The sequence below is a fragment of the Suncus etruscus genome, chromosome 5 (genome assembly GCF_024139225.1).
Source record: "Suncus etruscus isolate mSunEtr1 chromosome 5, mSunEtr1.pri.cur, whole genome shotgun sequence".
Taxonomy (NCBI): domain Eukaryota; kingdom Metazoa; phylum Chordata; class Mammalia; order Eulipotyphla; family Soricidae; genus Suncus; species Suncus etruscus.
In genome coordinates, this window is record NC_064852.1 from 37,064,367 (window position 1) to 37,087,032 (window position 22,666).

A 22,666-nucleotide genomic window follows, 5' to 3' on the forward strand; every position below is an offset into this window, starting at 1 on the left:
CATAGGCACAGTAAATATTGGGGTCATCCGAAACGGGAATCTCCTTGGCCTAAGAGATAAAGGGTTTCTCTACCCTTGGAATATATTGTCATGGGATTATCTATAGACAGCCATCCTAATATCAGACCAAATTGCATTCAACCTCAAGAAAGTTATCAGAGACAAGGAAGGTCACTACATACTGATCAGGGGAACAATAGATCAAGAAGTACTAACCCTGGTCAATATTTATACACCTAATGTAGACAGCAAAATATGTGAGGCAATTACTCACAAACCTGGAGAAACACATGAAGGGAAATGTGATAGTAGTAGGGGATCTCAATACTCCACTATCACCAATGGATAGATCCTGCAGGCAGAAAAATAGCAAAGTAATAAGAGCCCTAAATGAAAAATTAGAAGATCTAGGGCTAGAAGACTTATATAGGGCCCTCCACCCCCAAAAAGCAGAATACACATTCTTCTCAAGCCCACATGGTACCTTCTCCAGAATAGACCATGCCTTAGGATATAAATCTAACTTATATAAACCACAAGCGTAAGGATCATCAGAAGCACCCTGTCAGATCACTATGCAACAGAGGTGAAAATTGATTGTAAGAAGAAACAATGGAGAAAATCAAACACCTGGAGAATAAACAACATGCTACTCAACAACAGTTGGATCAAAGAGCAACTCAAGGAAGAAGTAAAAAGATTCCTTGAGACAAACGATAATGAAGAGACAACTTGTCAAAACTTGTGGGACACAGCGAAAGCAGTAATTAAGGGGAAACTCATAGCAATACAGGCTTATGTCAGAAAAGAGGAAAATAACAAAATCAACAATTTAAAGGATTACCTTAAGGAACTGGAACAATGCAGCAAAGAAATCCAACCACAATGAGAAGTCAAGAAATAATAAAAACCAGAGCAGAAATAAACAACATAGAAACCAAGAAAACAATACAAAAAATCAATGAGTCCAGGAGTTGGTTTTTTGAAAAAAATAAACAAGATAGACAAACCACTGGCAAGACTTACCAAAAAAAAAAAAAAAAGAGAGAGAGAGAGAGAGAAATCACCTAAATTAATAGGATCACAAATGAAAGGGGAGAGATTACAACAGAACCCCAAGAAATACAACATATTATGAGGTCATATTATGAACAACTATACTCAGGCTAGAGAACCCAGCAGAAATCGATAGATTCTTGGAAAAATACCAGCTACCAAGACTGGAATCTGAAGATCTAGAAAACCTAAACAGGCCAATCACTTCAGAGTAAATAGAAGATGTAATTAAGAAACTCCCTAAGGACAAAAGTCCAGGTCCAGATGAATTCTATCAAACATTCCAAGAAGACTTACTATCATTGATCCACAGGCTCTTCCAAACCATAGAAAAGACAGGAACCCTCCCCAACTTCTTTTATGAGATTTTACTTCATTTTTTAAAATTTTGAGCCATATTTGTTGGTGTTACTGCCCTCATTCAGTACTTGAGGGTCCTGCTAACAGTAGTGCTCAGGGGAATATAAGATACCAGCTGTGAAACCCAGGCCTCCTGCATAAACTGTTTATGATTTAGCAATTGGAATTACCTCTTTTGCTTCATAGATCTTCCTAAAATGTTTTAATAGTTAATCTCTCTATAAAATTTTTATCACTATTTTAAAAGGTAAAATATTTTCATATTAATTATGCTCTGATAGATATCTTTGATCATCAAATATTATATTTATTGTACATTTATTGGTATACATAATAATACTTGATTTTCTAAATACGTCTCATTATATATTTCAGTATTATTGACTATTTAGGAGGAGTATGTAAACAAATCTTGTTCTCCTTTTCTTCACAATTGTTCCCTTACATATAACACCTAATATTTGAGAACTGCCTCACTTATTGTAATAAATATTATAAATTAAAAAACATAAGTACCTATAATTCTGTAAAGTAGTTTGTAATTTTTATTTATATCATTGATATATGAAATGTATTAGAACATGTATTCCCTAACTGCAACAAGTTTATTAAATCAGAATATGTATTTTATTAGCATCCTACACTGATTTGATTATATATTAAAATTTATGAAGTAGGGGCTGGAGAGATAGCATGGAGGTAAGGCGTTTGCCTTTCATGCAAGAGGTCATTGGTTCGAATCCCAGCGTCCCATATGGTCCCCCGTGCCTGCCAGGAGCAATTTCTGAGCATGGAGCCAGGAGTAACCCCTGAGCACTGCCGGGTGTGACCCAAAAACCACAAAAAAAAAAAAAATTTATGAAGTAATGTTTTATCAACTAACATTTTCTTCTCTCTTAGACCACAATCATTATATCATTGTATTTTATAAGATTGATAAATTGATAATGTCTAATGTTGTCATTTTCCAGTGATAAAATTCAGGTAAGTGTTGGAGAGATAATACAGATTTCTTTTCATGTGAACAATATGCTTAAAATCTCCAAGATTCTATTAGTTGCCTGAGCATAGCTTGGAGTGATTCCCAAATACATTCAGGTGTGAGCACTGAGAGTCATTAACTGTAACTCCAAAACCAACCAATAAAATAAAATAAACGCTGAGACACATGCAACAAATATACCAGGATATTCATTTTGGAAATATAATTGGATTGATTAATATATAGGCACATACATATAATAATACTATGAAAAAACTCATAACTATAGCAAATGAAAATAACAAGGATCAATTTTGATTGTAAAAATTTTGACTGCGACTTTAAAATTATTGACTCTTGCCCTCATCTAGTAATTCTATGATACTTGTTTGTTTTGATTTGAGGTCATACCCAGCAGTGCTCAGGAGCCACAGTGGTAGGAGAAACTTGCTGTGTCAGGCATTGAAATCATACTGCCAGCATGCCTGCATGCAAATAATATTCTCTACCAGTTGAGATATATTTTTGTCATTCTAGAAACTCTGATTTACATTTTTCTAGGGAGCTTTCAGGAGTATTATATTAAAGGGTCCCAAGTGATTCAAATGTATATTTTATAGTAAGAAAATTTAGTCTTCCCTAAAAATAAAAACAAGTCCTATAGGCTTTTTCCAGTAAGGCAGCTTTTTTCTGAAATATAAACATAAATAATTCAAATATAATTCTTTTAATATCATTATACAGAAACAGATGTGAAAAAATAGATGGCCTGTTTCATTTGTTTTCTTTGTTTTTAATTAATCAGGAAGTTGCATCCCAAGTAGTGCTCAGAGGGTTTAGGGGTCACTCCCAATGACATTTTACCAAGCTATGGTGGTAAAAAACAAACAACTTTTTGGCCAGAGATTTGAAGCAGCTTGACAGCAGAAATGCTCAAGGTCTTCATGTTTAGTGGTTCTGGGGGGTATCCAGGTTATATCCATCTATGAGGAACGATATCATGCTAAGGATTGAGCTAGGCATCTCACACGTGTATTGAATGCACTATAGCTCTTTAAGTAATTTTCCTTTTCCTTCAGCTTTATTCGTTTTGATGTTTTAGGGTTACATTGAATGATGTGCAGTGCAATGAGTGCAGAGCCTGATGAACTTGAGGGATCATATGGGTGCCGGATATCTAACTAGTGCCTGATGTGTTTCAAAAAAATGACATACTTACTGTGCTATAGTTCTTTAAAAATTTGAAAAATCTGATAGACTTGACTGAGGTGATTTGTATCATTTTCCCATTAAAGCTCAGGTAGGTTCAAATGTTAGAAATAAACACCTGAATATGTATAATAATTTAGCATACAATGTATTGATTTCAAATATGTTCAACTGTTATAATATTAGTCCTAGATCCTTCATGAATATTAAATCTTCATAGCAATTGACTGAAGGATTTGCACTGTTGCTTATTAACAGACCTATTTCAGTGTATTGATGAGTACTCAATAGTGAAAACCTCTTTGGAGGCTAAGAAGTGACAGTTACAAAATGCCATAGTTTAACAAATTCCTTGCTCCCAGGCACAAGTCAGAATATAGAAAACTAAGAAAAATGAGCCATAAACAACGTAGGCAACAGCAATTAGGACAAAGTTTTTCTGAGTATGTCTCCACAGATATCCACTTCTATGAGACAAAGCCCAGGTAGTTAACAGAATACTTACCATAGGATTAAAAAAGAAATGCATATCAACAATATTTCTAACACTGGTTTCCTGTCACCATCTGACATCAGTTCTGACTCCCAGGATTAAGTCCAGTAAACATCCTCTCACATTCAAAAAGGAACATACAAGCCATGATAAACACAACTGATTTTGACTGAGATATTTTGCTCAGGAGCAAATGACACTCTGGCTATTTTTTATTTAAGTGTCCTATTCCCTTACTAAAACTTTATTATACCTATAATTAACTTAGTAAAATTTTTCAATAAATACCTTCCCTAAAAACTCTACTCCACGTATGTATCACAATGATCATGTTTTTCTTTCCTTTAAAAAATATTCTACTGGGGCCAGAGTGCAAGTATGGTGGTTAGGGCATTTGCTTTTATGCAACTACCCAGAATTCAATCCCTGGTATCCTCTTGGTCCTCTGAGCACATCAGGAGTAATTCCTAAGTTCAGAGTAAGGAGAAAACCCTGAGCATTCACAGATGTGGCAAAAAAAAAAAAAAAAAAAGCAGACAAACAAAATTCTTATTTAAGTTTATTTTAAATTTCTTCATTTTCATTTAACACTTCTTTATGAACATTCTTTAAACACTCAGTTTATGAATCTAATTAGATTTATTGTTTTACATATTAGTAATTTAGCAACATAACTGAAAAATGTTAAAAATGTTTTTCTATGACGATGACCAATTTCATTTATCTTAAAGAAGTATTTGATTTTGGTTTTTGGGCCATACCCGGTGATCCTCAGGAGTTACTCCTTGCTATGTGCTCAGAAATCTCTCCTGGGGACCATATGGGACGCCTGGGATCAAATGGAGGTTCGTCCTGAATCAGCCCTGTGAAAGGCAAATGCCCTGCCGCTGTGCTAGCATTCTGGCCCCTTAAAGAAGAATTATTTAACAATTTTTATTTTCTAAGTCTCTCATATTTAGAGATATCGAAAAAGAATCTTTGAAATCTTACAACGATAGAAACATCTAATTTTCTTGCTAAACAATTTTGTGCCTTTCTTGCTAAATCAAAAAAGATGTAGGCAATCACCTAGGTAGAGAGGATGTTTGGCAATTATTTCTGAAAGCTATAAAAAAAAAAAAAGATAAGAAAATTAGTTATCCTGTCACGAGGACAAGATGCCAGCCCAAATACAAAGTCTAGACACGCCCCTAGGAACAAATCAGCAGGAACAAAGAACTTTAAAAGACTCTAAAAGTCAGTTCACTAGATTGCGCAGCTGTTATTCTTGACTTAGTTTTACAAATGGACTCATCTGTAAAGAGAGCCCTAAGCTAAAGCAGTTTTGTTAGACCTATATATTCAGGCCTCTGAAGCAATTTGGAACATTACATTCTGTATTTTAACTCAACCAACTCAACTTTAGTCTTTGCATCCAAAGTATTTTCCTAGAACTTAAAGGTTTTTCCCCCTCTCTTTTATCTCACATGTCACTTAAATAAAACTACTTTACTTCATTATTTGTCTTCTTGAAATATTCATTTCACCCTCCTCACACACACAACATTCATTTCCGAGACAGGTAAGCGCATCTCCACAATCCAATGGAGTCTGAACTGACTTTTCATTTATTCATAAGAAGATGCTATATTTAAGATATAGGCAGGATATAACCTGCCTCAGTTATACCCACTCGATATTCTAATGATAGGGACCGACTCTCAAGCCATGTTCAGCTAGATGAATACCATAGAAAGCCTGGAGGAACTTTAGTGTCAGTGCCGCATGCTTGTCCTTGCAAGATTTACAAGTCCTGACCTCCCTGACATTTCACTCGTGACATACTGGGGGTTCATACGCTTGTTTCCTTCCTCCCTCCCTCCCTCCCTCCCTCCCTCCCTCCCTCCCTCCCTCCCTCCCTCCCTTCCTTCCTTCCTTCCTTCCTTCCTTCCTTCCTTCCTTCCTTCCTTCCTTCCTTCCTTCCTTCCTTCCTTCCTTCCTTCCTTCCTTCCTCCTTTCCTTCCTTCCTTCCTCCCTCCCTCCCTCCCTCCCTCCCTCCCTCCCTCCCTCCCTCCCTCCTTCCTTCCTTCCTTCCTTCCTTCCTTCCTTCCTTCCTTCCTTCCTTCCTTCCTTCCTTCCTTCCTTCCTTCCTTCCTTCCTTCCTTCCTTTCTTCCTTTTAGATTAAATAATTGTGAGTTACAAAGTTATTCTTTTTTTTGGGGGGGGGGGGCTTTTTGGCTTTTTGGGCCACACTAGGTGAAGCTCAGGGATTACTCCTGTCTGTGCATTCAAAAATCGCTCCGGGCTTAGGGGACCTTAGGATGCCGGGGGATCTAACCGCAGTCTGTCCTATCGTAGTTCTGGCAAGGCAAACACTTTACAGCTCCGTGCCACCGCTCTAGCCCCTCAAATTTATTCTTGATTGAGTTTCAGGCAACAAAATTTCAGCACCAATCTCTTTGTCCACTACCCTACACCAATGTTCCAGTTTTCCCTCTTAGTCTCTAGATTGCATCAATCGAAGTAATTTTTCCCTTATATGTTTTTTCTCTGTGGCCTGGTAGTTCACAATACTTTGAATAAAAGGCTTACCAGAGTGACCATTACTGATAGGGTATCATGCATTCAGTCCTTGTCCAGAGTGACCATTCCCTCTATCATTGCAATAGTGCTTCTTTTCCTTATATATATTCCCTCCCCCAACAGTGAAAAGATTCCTACTAACTATTCATTCTCTTGCTCTTTAATTCTATAGTCTTTGGGCATATGCTACTCCCCTGTTATGTTTCTTTGTATCTGGCATATGAACAAACTCATTCTATGACAGTATTGTTCACTCTGACTCATTTGCATCAGTTCCATCCAAGGACAAACATTTTGAAAATACTCACTTTAGCACACGCATTTTTCTATTTGTTGCAAGCAAAATTATTTCTGAATAAAAAGTAAACATTTCTGTATATGTTTGTGTAGCTTATGAGTGTACAAAATGATATTACTGAGTTATAATTTTTAGATGATAAGTTTTATGAAAAAATCTCTACAATGAGTCAGGTAGAATAGAATGTTGCTGGACTTGTACAAATTCTTACTGATGCCTAAAAATTGGAAAGTTTTCATAAAATAGTAAATCAACGAATCGCTATCAGTATCATATTCTGAAGGAACACCAGTTATTTTCTGGGTGAGTACACTGTTTGCTCTGGTTATACTAACCATTATTCTTCTTCAAAAACACATCATTCTTTTTAGAGTTCAACTTTCATAACACTTTAATTTGCATGAGTAGCCAAACTGAACAATCACCAAAATGTATGTGGATTTAAATCAAAGGGATTGTGTTTGAAATAAACACCATTAACTCTACTCAATAACATTCTTATCTTACAAAATAGGAATATCATTGCAGAGACTGAGACCTGTGGAATAGCTAAGGTCTGAGCTTCTATTTTTAATTTTATGTTAAACATTGTGAAAAACTCTCTACATTTTATTTTACACAAGGATGGATGTTTGTGTTTTATCTCCTTCATATATTTACTTCAGCAAACATTCAGCAAATGAGTCAATTTTGGGTATTCTTGCTTCAGAAATTTCGGATGAAAAACAGATGTTTCATTTTTTCATATATTAGTAATCATATAAAAAGCAATAATGGATAAGGAATTTATGATTTATTATAATTGATATCCCTCATCTAAATATGTGTGTAGTAAGTATAGTCATTAAATCTTATTAGGCTTACTTAATAATTGACTAAATAAGGATTTTCTCAGATTTATTATGTGTTTTTCTTATTATCAAGTCCTAGCTTGCATGTAGTAGATACCTTAACTCGTCAAAACCTTTTGTAAGCAGAAAATATTAATCAATTTACAGGAGAAACAATATGACTCATTTAGTAATTAAAATGTCAATATTCAAAGCAATGTATCTTTGTCTTTACTATCTATCCTTTGAAATTTCTGCCACAAAATTAACTTGTTACTTGAAAGCCCATACAATCTATTTTTCTGTCTCCAAGATCTTTTTATGATTTGTACTATTCCACACCATTGAAACTATATAAATATATATTTATTTTTATATTTACATTATTATTAATATATACTTTCATCAATAAATTTTCTTGAGGCCAAAGACCTAATACAGCAGGCAAAATGCTTCTCTTGCATGTCGATAACCTCCCATTGAACCTCAGCATAAAATATGGTTCCCTGAGCCCTGCCTGGAGTAATCTCTGAACATTGATCAAGGAGTAACTCCTGAGTATTATTATGTATTAAAAAAATCTTATATAAAGATATAAAAAAACTTATATAAAGATATAAAATTATATATGTATCCTTCTTAGTGCTTCTCAATGGAGGAATTATTGTTCCTTTGGAGTATTTTAGAAAATGTTCAAGAGTTATCCTTGAGTACAGGGAATAGGTGAATATGTAGGAGGAATAATGCATTAGCTAGGAAACTCAGTGGTTAGGAACAAGAATCTGGTTGCAGCAGAAAACAAAACGGTACCATAAAGTAAGTGAATCTCCGGTCACATTTCAAATGCATATTGAAGATTCACAAATGTGAGAAACCATTTATTAATTGATCTGGAATCTAACATTATTTTACTTACTAATAAAAATATTTTATAGCTTTGGGCAGTTTTAGCATTTTGAAGGAATGTCAGTTCTATAAAAAAATTGAGGGATAATTTCACATTGTTCTGTTTAGTACATTATCAATAACTCATTATTGCTAGAAAGCTATTCTGAAAATCTCATCATCCAAGATAATACTATCAGTATTTGAATATGTATAATGCCATTAGTGTCATGCTGCTTGCCATGGAGCTTCATACTAAGCGAAAAAAGCTCATGACCTCACACTTCTCATTGATGCTGGATATGCTCTTTCATTTTGACTTACTTATAGAGTGCTTGCCTTACACAAGACTGATCAAGGTTGCATCCTGGGCATTCATATGATCCCCAGCCCCAACCAGTCAAGATTCCTAACCTCAGAGCTAGGAGTAAAGTGAGAGTATCAATGAGTGTGTCCCAAAACAAAAACAAAATTAATTCTTTATATCTTTAAAATAACTGAAAACATCTATCTTATGAAATATTGCTGTGATTTGACAAATAATCCAAACATTTATATCAGAAAATTTACTTCTCTGAGTCTTTAAACATCAAGTATCAAAGTTCAGATTTTTTTTATTTATTAACTTTTTATTTCAATTACAGTATTAAGCTATATTGGACAATATATTTCTAAATTTCTAAATATATATATCTTTTTAGAGAGCTCTATATAGTGGTAATAATCATTATGAAAATAGTGATCATAATATTTTTAGTTAGAATAATAATTTCTCAATTATTCATGAAATTAAGTAATTATTTCTATATAAGTTGAAAGAAAAAATTCTGTGCCACAAATTATAGCGTACTCCAAATTACTGCAATTTATCTTGCTTATCTTACTTGTAATTGATCACTACTTTAAAATTGTTTTCTAACATTAAAAAGGAATCATGTTATCAAAATACTTGTTTGCTTTATGTTTTAGGTGGTCATAGCCAGTTATATTCAAGGACTTGCCCTAGACTCTGTTCTCAGAGAAATGTATATTTTTTTTTTCTTTTAAAAAGTAATCAAGACGCGCGGTCTGAAGGGAATCACATCTGAAATCACATCTGAAATCACATCTGGAAGGAAATGGGATAATATGGATTTCTGAGGAATAAACCTGTCAGTTGCTTACAAGGCCTTTTTGAATGTATTATGTCTACAACCTCCATCATGTTATGTTTACCTTGGAGATGTACTACTCTGCATTTCTTTTATTATAAACTTAAGTCTTAAAACTTAATATTTCTGTCTGAGAATATAACCGTGAAATGTCTTGGACAAAGTTTCTAAAAGAATGTCATAAGTTGAAAACATCAGTAATTGAAATTTCTAGGAATATAAACAACAGTTTCTTCCGAAGAGTTTCTGTCACTCAGGTAACTAGTGCCTTCCAAGAAATGATTAACACTTAGCGTGTAACCACTGGAAGAAAGGCTATAATCATGTTGTCTCAAATCCTGTCAGGATTAGTTACTGTTTCAGCTACCAGAACACAAACATGACATACAGATCATAAATAAAAATAGAACAAAATAGAATATTTTTTTCTTTTAATAATCTAATCACCCAATGTAATTTAATTGTATTTTTTCAAAAATGATCACATTTTCCTCATAAAATTAAGGATATAGCAACTTTATTTGATGTTTAAAATAAAAAAAATAATTACTGATAGTAATTTTGTAAATAGGATCAGATTTAATTTGTACACAGGTATGTATGTTTTATTGTAAATCTTGGTGTAATAGTAGAATAAACAATAATAGCCATTTCTCAGTTTAATAGGAGCTAAACTTATGAATTCATTTATAAAGTTAATATTAGCAGACAACCAAAAATGATAAAGATGTTCCCTTCAGAATACATTTCTTTACACTGACTAATTTTTTCATGCATTTTACTTATATTAGTGTTTTGATCAATTTTTACACTTTATGATAAATACCTTGAGTTTCAGAAATTTTAAAATGTTTATAAATATGCATTATACTTCCCAAATGCTAGTTATTAATTCATGTTTTTACCTTGACGTACATTTCTGTGCTACTTATATGAGAAATGCCAAAATATAAAAATGAATTCATTATGTGCATTTTCTGGCATACTTGAATATACAAAGGTAAGTGTAATTCATCTATGACATTATTATCTTTACCCATGATAAACAAAAGCAATATGGAGATAACTGGAGCATACATATGCACATCCACTTATACATGCATAAAAGTTATTTGAATAGAAAAAAATGAAAATTACTATAAAGTAAATTTGTTCTAGTTTTTTTAAAGATATGTAAAAAGAAGCTTGTTTAGGATGTCCAGGTCCATTATAAATTATATCACTATATCTGTTTAAGAATCATTTTTCTTAAGAGGAAAAATAGTTTCTATTCAATCTTGAAACTTAAGTCTGTGTGCACCTTTAATATTTCTTAGCAATAATAGTAGTGGACCACAATCCTATGATATATTTTATTCCAAGTTTTATGATTATCTAACATATCTTAATCAGCTCAAGTTATTAGATTACCCAGGTAATAAATAAAAATATATCACAAACATTAGATAATTAAAAGTAGGAAGAAACAGAAATTCAGGTCACTTGGAAAATAGGATTAAGGAATGCATAGGCATGTTCTAATAGTATTATGACTAAACTTAGAAAACAATGATACGTCAAAAAGTGGTTTATTGGGGCAGAAGCGGTGGCACTAGCAGTAAGGCATTTGCCTTGCCTAGGCTAGCCTAGGATGGAGTGCATGTGGTTTGATACCCCGGCGTCCCATATGGTCCCCCAAGCCAGGAGCAATCTCTGAGCACATAGCCAGGAATAACCCCTGAGCGTCATTGGATGTGGCGCAAAATAAAAAAAAAGTGGTTTATTTACTAATAATCCATGAAATCTACAACTAAAGAAATAATAGTCACAAAATACTTTATTAAATATAGCTTTTAATGTTTATTATTACTTGTATTTTTTACTTATAATTTTGATTTTGGAGGCCAAATTCAAAAGTGCTCTGGCTTATTTACTATTGAGGCATGAATTATTAATTATATCTCAAACCAATAAGTAAATACTTGAATGTTTTTATTGCATTTCAGGATCTAACAGCTACACTTATATATTCCCTGTGATTTTTGGTATAATAAAGTTTCAAAAACATTTTGAATTGAAAACATATCACTTTGATAGATCACAATGTAGAAACAAATAAATAATTGAATGTTTAATTAAAAACTAACAATAAGTCCTGGAGAGAGAGCACAGCGGCTCTTGCCTTGCAAGCAGCCTATCCAGGACCTAAGGTGGTTGGTTCGAATCCCGGTGTCCCATATGGTCCCCCGTGCCTGCCAGGAGCTATTTCTGAGCAGATAGCCAGGAGTAACCTCTGAGCATTGCCGAGTGTGGCCCAAAAACCCAAAAAAAAAAAAAAAAAAAGAACTAATAGTCAAAAATTTAAATTGTACTGCCACTAAAAAGCACTATAAGAAAAATAAATAAACTTGAATAAAATAAAAAATTTACTTATATAAGCTAGATTCTTAAATTCATTATGAAGTAAGGAAGAAGAAATTTTAAAATGAGCACTACCAAAAGTAATTCCTAAGTGGAGAGCCAGGAGTGATTACAGCATCGCTAGATGTGACCCAAAAAACAAACAAAAAAAAGAAAATAGTAAAGCACTAAAACAAACATATTGAAAATATATGATAATTATTTCAGAGTCACCTTGAGTAATTATAGTTACTATAGCTTATAAAATTCACTTTGAATTTATGTTTTCTATTCTGAAGAATATTCTTTCTATTATGCCATCATTTTAAAAACTAGGTAGCAAATTCATATGTGAATTCTAGAATCTGTGGAGATTAAATAATTTGGCTCAGATATAAAAACACGTTTTAATTGGAAAACATAGACAAAAGTCTTCCACATAATTTTATGAACTCAGATTACTGCCTTTAGCAAAAATCAACTCATCAGATCTAAGCCAATTCTTTTTGAATGTTCATTAGTCTAATACATTGGGCCAGAGAGACAGTGTGTACATCCATACCAATTCAAATCTTGGCACCAATTTTCCCTTTACGCCACCAGAAGAGATTCCTGTGCAAGTGTAGGTAGTAGTTCTGAGCACCACTAGAAGTGATGCCAAAACCAAAAGCAAAAGAAAAAAATAGTACTTTGTCTTGTTTTAGGTGTCAGAATGTTAGTACAAGAGTTAATTTAAGATGCTTGCTTTGCACCCAAGTTTGATCCATTGCACTCCAACCATATGATCCCAGGAGTGAGATATGAATGCAGACCAGGGCTAAGCCCTGAGCAGAGTCAGGTATAGCTTCAAAACAAGCAAAATCAATGTGTGTGTATAAGTAGATATTCCACTTCTCAGATGAAACACTTATACAAGAAAATAAAGGAAAACACCATGCCCTTATTCAAAAACATTATTTCTCTATTTTTTGACGTTTTTCTCTATCCCTGTCTCATATGCACAGATATGCACAAAATGCCATGAACACACACACATTTATACATATAGGCTATGCTTGGATAAATATCTGCATATATACTATAACATAAGATATTTAATATATACAAATATATTTGATGTAACTATTACAAGTATATTTGATATACTTATCAAATATATCATTATATATATATATCCATTTTCATTGAACATACAGTGATTTTCATTGAATTAAGCAAGTTGTCAATTGTTATAGATTAGGAATTAGAAATTATGACCCTAACACCAAGTTAGTTGTCTACTTCCATAAAACTTCATTGTAACATTGCTGTTGGTATTTCCAGTTTCTATTGTCTTTTTTAATGCTATAAGGCACAATAGTTAAAATGGAAACAATAAGTCTGTTAAATTTCAGATACTTGTTGTATGGTCATTAAAGAAAAGAAAAAAATGCTTTACAAACCAGATATTTCTCAATGCATTGGAGATTTCAAGATCTTTCTTTTTACGGGGAGAAGGAGCATGTCCTATAAGAGATTATGTTTCTCCAGTGGTTTAACAATCCAGATCTTTATGGTGGGGTTTGTTTTTCGCTGTTGCTTCTGCTGTTGGTTTTTGGTTTTGGTGTCACATTCAGCTGTGTTAAGTGCTAGGGTTTCTATGTGGGATGCAGATGATCAGACCCAAGTTGTCTGTTACCCCTTGAGCTTTCTCAGTTACCAAGAAATTCTGCTTCATAGGATAATAAGGCACTGGCATTTTTACCAGCCTCTAAATTCCTGCTGTTAACTGTTCTTCCACACTGCCTATGAAGATTTCACTCACATTTTATTTAGAATTCAGAGAAAAAAAAAAGACAGAATATACTTGACAGAAAGAATCCCATTTTTGTCACTTCAAAGAGCCTTAATTATTTGAAAATTTAAACACAGGACATGGATTAGTTCATTTGTTTCAAATTTTCTTTTATCCTAGGGCACCACACTAATTTCATTTCCATTTACAAAAGCAGAAAAGACAATGAAGTCATTCCACCAGTCCTCATTCAATTAACTTGAAAAGTTGGAGAGACTCAATTATTGCTTCTCTAAAATAAAGTTTGTAAGAGTTGGCTTTTTATAACAACACAAAATGCTTCAAGATTTTTAAAGTAGTTAAAAAGATTTTTTTATTAAATGTACCATTTATTTGAATTGTTTCAAGCAGTAAACTATTGTGAAATTCTTTAAAATAATTATTTCATGCAAATTAAGAATTATATTTTTGAAATGCATCAGTGTTCAATTTATCATCAAGAAATTCTTAGCTAACTTACATGTCTCTGGGATCCATCATATTCACACCTTTCAATTTTTCCCAAGCTCCCATCAGAGAAATACAGCTTCTCTGCACGATGGTCAATGGTGAGTCCATTTGGGGTGAGTATATCTGTACTAATCACCACTTGAGCATTTTTCCCAGTCAAGGTAGATCTCATGATACTTGGATGTTGTTCATTCCAGTTGGTCCAAAACATCAAACTAATTAAGTTGAAAGTAATAATAATTTTTAATTCATAGTAAATTATTAATCAAATGGCAATATCAACTATTTTTACAGAAAGTGATACATGTCTCTGAATTTATAATAAGAAAGTATAGGTAATAATGTAAATTTTTTTGGAGTGGGGCAACACCTAGCAGCAAATAAGAAGTTACTCCTGGCTCTGCACTCAGAAATAGCTCCTGGTTCAGGGGACTTTATGGGATGCTGAAAATCGAACTTGCTTTTGCCTGAATCAGCTGATGCAAGGCAAATGCCCTACCGCTGTGCTACTACTTTGGACTCCAAGTAATAATGGAAGGTAATATTATATATTTTATTGTGCTTTTTCCAAATTCACCAAAGAAATCTAGGCCTATTTCTGAAAAAAATATGTTGTGCAATCTCTAAAATAATAATGTAATTAAATTGAGACTACGTGATGCAACATGAAGATTAACTCAATTTGAGACAAAAGTTATCTTAAATTTTCTGCGAACTATAAATATACTCTAATTTATAAAATATTTCAAACAATTTAGAATTTTAGTTATTTGCTTTAATATAATTTTATTTATCAATTGGTAAAAATCATAGGCTCTTTCTTCCATTAGGTTTGCTTTATAAATTCAAAGGTCTACTTACTAACCTTTAGAGAAACAATATTTATATTTCATATACTTCTTTTGTTTTCTCCTCTGTAATTTTGTTTCTTTTATAAATTACAATGTTACAGAGTTCCAGAAGCTTTTTTAAAATCTTTAAATATATATTAGAGAATATATTGATGATATAAAAAATGTTTAAAACCAATATTTGTTAAACTATTCTTGGAGGAAGTTTCAGGATATTATGAAAATATTTAGAAGTCAGTGAAAGAGTGGAGAGAATATATTCCGATTCTCTGATACACAATTCATTCTCTGATACTTTATCTTGATAATGTAGAACCAGAAAATACCTATTTTTAAAATAAACTGGTTTATGTTATCAATAGAAATTGCCACCTATTTGCCATGATATCTAAGCTGCAATATCACCAAACTATGAAATTTTCCCTTTAAGGTGGAAAGCAGGAGGTGGAAGGTGAGGGATGTTGGAATAAGAGAAAAGGGAGATAGGTTTTGACAGTGGTTGTGGGATTTGTGATGAAATATTGCATGCCTAAATTTCAACTCTCGCTAATTTGTAAATCATGGTCTTTAACTAAAGACATTTTTTAAGTAGCCATCCGTTTGCAAGGATATTGATACTCAGAAATCAAGAGACATAATCATATATTTATGCCAATAGGTCTAAGTCCAAGAAAACTTACAGATGTCCCTTTGAAAGATGTAAATATATATACATATATTTGTATGTAATTATGTGTGTGTACTTGCATGTGTTTGTATATATGTGTAAGTCACATTTAGTCAATCTGAGACACTTAGCAGATGCTAAGCATGTGGATATCTGATCATTTTTCCAGATTTTGTTGATGACTAATTGAGACTAAGCCTTGACAAGCCACACTCTAACCCACACATCTGTCCCTCTAAGAAGCAAACATAACAAAGAAAATTCCAGTGCCCAATGCCATGACATTACATAATGTTCTCTGAAACACAGTCATGGCCATTATAACCTCTGTCCTTTAACTGCCAATTAAATTGCATGCTGACATTCTTTTTTGTTTTTTGTTTTTTGGGGGGTCACACCCAGCAGCACTCAGGGGTTACTGCTGGCTCTGTGCTCAGAATACGCCCCTGGCAGGCTCTGGGGACCATATGGGATGCAGGGATTCGAACCATGTCCTTCTACATGCAAGAAAAAGGCCCTACCTCCAATCTATCTCTCCGGCCCCAAATGTTGACATTATTAAAACATGGACTTGCACCAATAAAATGAGATAGGCTTATGTTACAAGCTTGAATATTAACTAAATATCTCTCCATGCAGAAGGAAGTCAGCATGGTGGGATTTGTAATGAATTATATAATCTTTAGCCTCTATATTTTACTTAAACAGTTCATTTGCTATATTATTTATAGGAATGAATATTTATTGGAAACTGAAAAAATTATTAGATGCTATTTCATATTCACAGCAAGATTGTTATACTGATTCATGAATAATCACTTAGAGGCAGTGTAGGAGTATATAAAAATATTAAATGTATATTTTTGTATTACAAAAAACTTGTTACTGTGCTGTAGAGCTAGTAGAATATGTAGGGTGCTTGCCTTGCAGTGCTATTACCAGAGGCCCAACAGGAATAAGTTCTGAGTGCAAAACCTGAAGTAAGACCTACTGGATGTGGCCCATGAAACAGAATCAAACAAATGTTATTTTTGGACAACATTTAAATTGAGAAACAAAACATTTCTACTTTTCAATTCAAAACAGTAGTCCATCTAATGAGGTAACACATGCTCACCATCTATGCTATTCATTAAAATATTTTATAAAAACTTTCTGCTGTGAACATAAAATAATTTTAAGTTAACAAGTGCCAAGATATATTTTGCTATAAATCTTTAGCTTTAGAAAGGTCAGAACACTTAAGTACATAATACTTTTATACAACTGTGACTTTTTAAAGTAAAACCATATAATAAAAACATTACCACATGCAATATAAGTACAATTTTAGTTTATATAATAGCATGTGTTGAGGTACCAAAATCAATATTTCTAATTCAATCAGATATTATTAGGAATAAACAGTAGTATGAAGTCAGCTAGCTTTGCCTGGACAGCCAAACTTGTATCTTTCTGAACTGTAATCAATATATTTATTTGAACTCTAATCAGTGTATCTATTTGCTCTGTAACCAATGCTGTGTGAGGAAGTGTTTCATTCGAAACTCTTTTGTATTCACTTCTAAGATGAAGGTGTTCAGATAAGTAAATTAAAGTGCGATCTTATTTTCACTTTGAGAAAAACTGGATTTATTGTTATTCACACAGTGAGCAATTGACTCAGAACTTTCTACTCTAAAGAGATCAGTGTCACTATATAGTCCCTGTTGGTTTGACGTTTTAATTCTTCAGTGTTTTTCACCATTCCTGAAAAGAGTTGTCAGTACAGACCAGGATGATCTATTGTTTTTTGCTTGTCTGATTAAAGAATAAGAGAATTATATATAGCTAAATGATCCATATGTATAAGCAGAAATTTATATACATGGACAGACAGCTTACTTCTTTTTCAGCATTTCAAATTTGATACCTATCAAATTTGTCGTCTTTTATTAAATTCTGAACTATTTTTCTGTGAATTCTTTATTTATTATCATGAATTTTTTCCCCAAAATACTATTAACCAGAAATGGAATGTTAAGATTAACTTTAATTACCTAATGAAAAACATAGATGCAACTGAAAGATTTGTTGTTGATGTTTATTGTTTTCTTTGTTCTTAAATTGCATAGACACTCAGATATTAAGTTTACTTAATTAAAAATAATAGTGTTAGGTCCCAAAACCAATGGTAATTGGCTTACCCAGATTTTTCACTTATTCCTGTTATGCTCTGATATCTTCTTCATACTCCTTTACCAAAATAGTATTATCTATATTTTATTTTAAATCATTTAAATGTTCTTTTACAGAATTTCTCAGCGAGGTAAGTTCTACTCTTCAGCAAGATTTTATTTAAGTGTATAAAGCAATTATTGAAATAAATTTTGTTACCCATGAAAAGAGAACTTTAAATGAAATCTTTGCTTTCAAATTAATTCTTTCAAAACTACCATCCTCAATTTAGAAAGAAACTATTACTTACTTTTGGCATTCATCCAGGGCTAGTACATGTGGGTGATCGTCCTCTGACATAGTAATAACAGCTTCTCTGTCAAATGCTCCAGGCCGGGTCTGGTCCACTGTGTGTCTGGTGATGGATGATGTAGTGGAGCTTGTCCAGTATAAAGTATCCCAAGCTCTGTGGTAGGCAAGTCCTTCAACAGAACCCACATCTGAATGGGGAAAGAAGAGATAATCTATATTTTATCCACAAAAGACATGTTTTTTTGGATAAAGCATGATTTATATGTCCTATGTCTTATTTATATATCCAATGTCCTATTTCAGCAATCATATCTTTAATAAGATAATACAAAACTGTAATGGAATTATAAGAAAAAATGAAATTAATTGTCTAGCTAAGATATGCTTTAAATGCAGTCAGAAAAAGATCAATGGTTAGACACAAATTCCAGTGTAAAGTGTCAATGTGAAGAGCAAGAACTATTATTTTTTAAAACAATGTTCCTATTGGCTAGAGTAACAGAAGGTAATAATTTTATATTTTGTAGCTATGCCTTGGCTATATATTTAAGGAATATCATATAACTATCATTTTTTTAGTTTATTTTCAAAATTATTATCAGCCTGATTTTTAAGACAAAACATAAATATATTAAATATATAGTTCTTATAGTCAGATTAAGAAATTAATAGTATTATAACAGGTAGGTACTTTCATATTTCTCTCCTTTTGAAGATACCTATTTAGTTCTAAAATTAGATATGTAAAACATTATATTTAAGTTTATGGTGAATGAATCCAATTTTTTAGTGCTACTGAGTAGAATTTAGTGGTAATACAAAAACATTTGAACTGAATTACCTTCATGTACTTAAATCTTTGTCATTTCTTTTAATCATATATTCCACAACATAGTTTTCAGTATAGGCAAAAATTAATAGTTGTCATTATATTGGACACAAGTATCTATAAAAGTAAGAAATATGCAAATTTCTAAAACTAATATATTGCACAAACTAAAAACTATGCAAATATATTTGAAAACATTAACTTATGTATGATTTTTGTTTGAGGTTTGTTCTCTTGTTCTCATAAGGGAAACAAGCCAATCATGATTTTTCTAATAGTCTTTATATTTGTTTAGCCTCACTAATTGAGATAGCTTCCTATCACTTCTGGTTTTCCATTATCCTAACTAAGCGAGAAACTGTTGTGTGAATTGTACAACCAATGAGGAACCTTTTCTCTTGTGGTCAATAAAACAATATATAAGAAATAAATGGGATTAGTATCAAAATCTAGAAAATGAATGATGGGAAAATTATAAAACATGATAACTTTAGAAGCTACTAACATAATTTTAGGCCTGGAGAAATAGTGCAGCTATAAAGATGTTTAATTTACACTTCATACCCAGCACCACATATGTTTCCCCCCAGCACTATCAGGATTGATCACTGAGTGTAGGGCCAGGAATAAAACCTGAGTTCCTCTGGGTGTAGTTCAAAAACAACTAGATAGCTAGATAGAGAGATAGATAGAGAGATAGATAGAGATTATAGATATATCGATATAGATACAGATAAATAGACAGCTTATATTGTATAAAATTTATATATTATTTTATTTATGTCCAATATATACTGATATATATATAACAATATATATTATGCTGTATAAAATATATACAATATATATACAATATACAATATATATTATGCTGTATAAAAATAAATACATACACCATATTGTATAGAGAAGTTATACTGAATATATATGCATACATAAAGTTTTTTTTTTTTTTTTTTTGGCCACACCCGGCGGTGCTCAGGGTTACTCCTGGCTGTCTGCTCAGAAATAGCTCTTGGCAGGCCCGGGGGGACCATATGGGACACCGGGATTTTTATCACATGCATATAAGTGTGCGAATTTTATGACCCTCCTAGTTGAAATGAGGTGGATATTGATAATAGTTAAAGATGCTTCCTTACTAATACATCATCTATATTATAAAGTTGTTTTGTATTTAAATTTTTTAGAAATGATCTTAGTTCTAATGGATAGCTTGACAGTTGTTAACTCTGACTTAGCAGTATATGCTATGTCAAATGACTTCAGCATTCACAAACAATGAGTAATTGTTTAAAGCTGAAAAAAATTCATGTCAAAATCATCATTACTTCTTTACCCATATAATTCCTTGCTAGTGACTACCTTGAATAAAGTACAAATAAAATAAATAAATAAATGGGTATCAATATTTCGATGAATCAGGTGCTTCTTTTTAACAGTTGCTGCCAAGAAAAGTATAGAATGTGTTTCACAGATAACGGAACTTGACCCCAAAATTCTATCCTTGGCATAGTATTTATTGTTCATGTTCTATATATTATATTATGATTATCATTTATTCTTTTCTTAGAAAATGTCAACTTCCTGTAAAAATGGTATTTATTATAGATACATTTTAAAGTAATGGTGCAAATTAAATTTGTGTTTTAAAAAGAGAAGATAGGGGTCACAAGATACGTAGACTCATTGAATGTGGTTCTGGTGTTAGGGGTGGTGTGATTGTATAAACAGTAAGTTTCAAAATCAGTTGAGAAGAACAGGTAGAAAAATGACATTGGCCCACTATTCTTGGCAGATAATTATGTAGTTTTAACTGCAAATAAAATATCTGTCTCTCCAGTTAACCAGTCTTGAAATATTGCACACATTAAATCAATGCAGAGTTAAACTAATTCTTTGAACTCAAAGATGTATAATACTAATAATTAAGGAAGTAGCTATTTCAGCATCTCTGTACTCCACAAAATTTCAAAGAATTCTATTGGAACAGTAATGCATAGCCAGAAAAAATAATTCTCCGTAAGATTATACATTTGAAAAATAGAATTAGACTTTAAATGGTAAAATTAATTTAGTAGAGATGTATATTTATAATGATACGCACCTGAAACTTACATAAATCAATGTCTTTTAATCACTGCTACTTCCATAAAAACACTTTTCTTAAAGAATCATTTTCCTCCCACCTACTTTGGAGCGGAAATACAGTTGTACTAAGCTTGAAAAAGGTTCTAATATATTTAAAAAATAAATTACAAGGCATACAAAAATGACTGAGCCAATAATTCAGAACTATGGTCCTTCCTTATTTTCTAGATTCATTTTTTTTTATTGCAATTAAATTGATGGAAAATTTTATTTTACTTTATAAACTTTCACAGTGGCATCAGAAACTATAATTCTAAAGGCTACCTAGAGAATATTATAGATAAACATTTTGTGTCATCACCATTGAAGAAAGAACAACACATATTTTCTGCCTATATAATATTCTCATGGCAGAACATAATTTTACAAAATGAAAAAGAAACGAAGGATGTTCTTGGGATTACACCACACACAAAACACATTGCTATGCATAACTTTGAAATAAGTCACAACTGAATTCTATTGCAAAATGAATAACATAATACTATAACATTCTTACAAATACAATAAAATATAATAACTTGTTGAAAGTTTATGCCTCTATTCACAAACTGGCCTTTATAATAACAACATATTAGGATGTTTACTCTGCGAAAAAGTTTCTGTTATATGAAAAATTCAATTTTATCAAGAGGAGATAGGGACAGAAAGGCAATATCATATATATGTCCAGAACTTAATATAAAATGTTTCTAGATCTAGAATGGTAGTAAAATGGATATAGTACTTACAGGTGGCTAAACTGTGTTCAATCCCAGATATCATATTGTCCCCCCACACCATAACAACTGAGACCATAGGACAGTCAGTAATAAATCATGAACATAACTGGATGTAGACCAAAGACAAAAATAAAAACAGAAAATATGTATGTAGTCATGGCATTTTATATTTACCTTTTTTAATTTGGTAAGAAAAATTTATTATTGGGGCCTGGCAGTGGCGCAAGAGGTAAAGTGCCTGCCTTGCCTGCGCTAGCCTTGGATGGACCACAGTTCGATCCCCCGGCGTCCCATATGGTCCCCCAAGCCAGGAGCAACTTCTGAGCGCATAGCCAGGAGTAACCCCTGAGCGTTACCGGGTGTGGCCCCAAAAATAAAAATTTATTACTAAATAAACTAGACCAATGCTACAATTTTTTCTATTTATCTAAATAAATTTTTAGTTAAATCACCATAAGATAGTTATAAAGTTGTTCATGACTGAGTT

At 32.5% G+C, this 22,666-nt stretch overlaps 1 protein-coding gene across 1 annotated transcript in view; it reads right to left on the bottom strand.

The window, feature by feature from the left end:
• Positions 1–22,666, bottom strand: part of LRP1B (LDL receptor related protein 1B) — a 1,191,264-nt gene that overhangs the window by 321,864 nt on the left and 846,734 nt on the right. The window contains 2 exon segments of the mRNA XM_049772845.1: positions 14,501–14,705; positions 18,476–18,665. Coding sequence (XP_049628802.1) covers positions 14,501–14,705; positions 18,476–18,665 — 395 coding nt within the window.